Below are 3,154 nucleotides of genomic sequence, written 5' to 3'. Positions count from 1 at the left end.
TTTTATTCCATCCTTCTTTTCATTCCCAAAACGGATGACTAATTCGTATTTTACCCCCACTACTCCCAAGATCCCTATGGGTCGAAGTGTATCCGTAAGGGCCCCGAAAACGATAAAATAAGTATGGATGGATTTAGCTTAGAGTTAGACCATAAAAAGTCTGCAGCGATTTTGATAGCCCACGTGCAAGTGTTATATTTATACTCATAATTTTATAGAAATTGACGTGCACTTGCACTGTGTGGGCTATCAATTCGCTTCATACTTTTCTTGGTCTAACTTTACCTATGTATCGAATAACTTACGTGTAGCATATTGGTAATTCGTGGCCAAAATAAGTACAATAAAAGAGACAAAAAACGGGAAATGAATTTCGCCCTGCACCGCAGCCGACCCAATCACGTTGAAATCAATAATTCATTAACACCGCAGCTTATTCCACACTTTAATGGTAAAATATAAAGTTTTACCCACTTGTATTTAAATTGGAAGTTGTTTCGGCTTGAATTAATGACGGCAACTGATGAGACGGACATTAAAAAACCGGCTAAGTGCGAATCGGACTCGCGCACTAAGGGTTCCGTACCGTTACGCAAAAAACGGCCAAAAATATACTAGCGACCCGCCTCGGCTTCGCACAGGCAAAGCCTTAACAATTTAAACACCTAAACCTTCCCCAAGAATCCGCATCAAAATCCGTTTAGTAGTTTTTGAGTTTATTGCGAACATACAGACAGACAGACGCGTCGGGGGACTTTGTTTTATAAGTTGTAGTGATTTATTATAAATTGATAAAATTATGTAAAGCAGATAGATGGTAACGAAAAAGTAACCAATATTACAGTTAAATACATACACGTACACAAGAAGAAATAAACTTTACCCAAACAAAACATGCGGATCAAATGCGCAATTTTATGGTATTGATTGGAAACGCTTAGATTACTTTAAAATTAAAAGCATTCGCTTTGAAAATCAGTGATAACGCAGCCTTCATACGCTACACACGTTGCGATGGAGATATTACGCATATTTCATGCGAAAATAACTCTTATTACCTTCGTAATATGGACAGAAGTGGACGCAGTTGGAGAAAAAGCGCACGAAGCATGCAAAGAATATGGAAAAACGATGCTGGAATGCCATAATGTGTATTATCCAACGGCGAGAGTAAGAGTTCCAATAGACTTATTACTTTACCCCCATATGGTATTAGTAGGGTTTCGAAAACCTGGCAAGGAACATGACGAACCAGCGTGGAGGTGTGGAGGATCCATGATCAGTGTCGACTGGGCGCTGACAGCTGCCCATTGCGCTGAAGACCCTACAAGCGGACCAGCGTCTGTTCTCCGAATAGGCACAGCTACTTTCGAGTTTGACGAAGCTACAGAATTAGAACAAGAGAGAGAAGTAGCGAAGATCATCGTCCACCCTGACTTTAAACCTCCTTCTAAATACCATGATATAGCTTTGATGAAAGCAAATCAACCTTTTGTATTAAACAGGCATTTAAGAATCGCCTGTTTACCGACAAGCGAAGAAATACCAAATTTAAAACTAACAGCAATTGGTTTTGGGACAACATCATCAGGATCCGCAAAAGGCAGTCAGACGTTGATGAAAGTGGACGTGGATATAGTGGAAAATTCAATTTGTAATAAGTCTATGAAGTTCATGATAAAGAGGAAAATTATAGCGGATGGGATCACTGATAATCAATTATGCGCTGGAGATTATTTACATGGAGGGAAGGATACTTGTCAAGGGGATTCTGGTGGACCTCTTCAGTACATGCCAGATAGAGTGGATTGTGAGAAAACATTTCCCCTCCACACTGTGGTGGGGGTTACCAGCTTTGGAAGGGATTGTGGGAGAAGAATGGCTCCGGGGGTGTACACTAGGGTGTGGAGGTATATGGAGTGGATAGAGGGTATTGTTTGGCCATAATAGATTCTTAAGTGTAATGTTAAAAAAACATTTTACGGTGGTATCAGCTGTTCAAAATCATAGTGATGAAAATATTGCCGATACGCATTTGTTGTGATTGACATTTATGTGTGTACTGTTTTAGAAAAAACATAGAAATAATGGAATCGAAAAGAAATTAAGTTATTTTATATACCTACATTCTTATGGCACATGTGAATATAGTACAAATTATAGTAGTTATGAATATATACTTGGTCAAGCAGATCTTGTCAGTAGAAAAAGGCGGCAAATTTGAAAAATGTAGGCGGGAAGGGTTATCGTCTCATAGAAAATTTTAATTTCGCGCCTTTTTCTACTGACAAGATTTGCTTGACCGTCTATAGTAGCATAATTTAGTTATGAATCACTACATATGTAGGTATGTAATGTACAGTCAACAACAGAGCTATGAATACAGGCAAAGTGCCAAAAATATGTATACACGACCTTAATGTACAGGCAATAAAGTACTGTATACATATTTTTGACACTTTGCCTGTATTCATAGCTCTGTTGTTGACTGTACTAGTAAAATTAAGTTAGAATTTAGTTGCAAAGCACATATATGTATTTATTAAATAATTGTGTTTGGTAAATATATTTAACAACAGATATTTGGAGATGATCATTTAAGCGCTTTATAAGTAAATAATATTGTACAGCCAGCAGCAATAGTTGCTAAGCGGGCGAGGTTGTCAAAATGATCTTGACTCGACTTTATTGTTAAGAGTATAAGAAGCGCGTAAAGGTAATTTTGAACACCTCGCCCGCTTAGCACCTTCTACTTCTAACTGTACTTACTAAAATTTTAATTCAAAAGCCGAAATTCGCTGAAAATAATCCCTTGAGGTGGAGAGCACCTCCGTGTTACATGAAATCTAATCGAAACAACCATTGAAAACTAAATATGTATTCTCCTAGTTTTCTAAATTAATCCTCCTCAATATATCAACTAGGTATTTTTTTCTTCGTCTTATATTGGTCACTTAAGCCTTTTTCGTTTCTGAAAATTGATATTTAACAAAGCTTTTGTACCAGAAATTCTGTATGGCTTATTTAATTCGCTAGGGTTGGCAAAAGCATAACAGTCTCACCTGCGACAAAAGGCTCTTTGAACCAAGTTCTGTCAACCCTGAAACCGCCTGGGATCGGGCCGGCGATTGTGCGATCGGTTAGAAGGAAATTG

The 3,154-nt window shown here is 38.0% G+C and overlaps 1 protein-coding gene across 1 annotated transcript; it reads left to right on the top strand.

Moving 5' to 3' along the window:
- The first annotated feature begins 989 nt into the window (after positions 1–989).
- On the top strand, positions 990–2,171 carry LOC134675617 (serine protease snake-like). The gene has a single exon (XM_063533944.1). It carries the CDS (start codon positions 1,015–1,017, stop codon positions 1,945–1,947), a length of 933 nt encoding a protein of 310 aa, XP_063390014.1. The 5' UTR covers positions 990–1,014; the 3' UTR covers positions 1,948–2,171.
- The last annotated feature ends 983 nt before the right edge of the window (positions 2,172–3,154 follow it).

Source organism: Cydia fagiglandana, chromosome 22 (assembly GCF_963556715.1).
Source record: "Cydia fagiglandana chromosome 22, ilCydFagi1.1, whole genome shotgun sequence".
NCBI lineage: Eukaryota > Metazoa > Arthropoda > Insecta > Lepidoptera > Tortricidae > Cydia > Cydia fagiglandana.
Note: the sequence above shows the minus strand (reverse complement) of the source record. Positions and strands in the feature narration are given on the sequence as shown.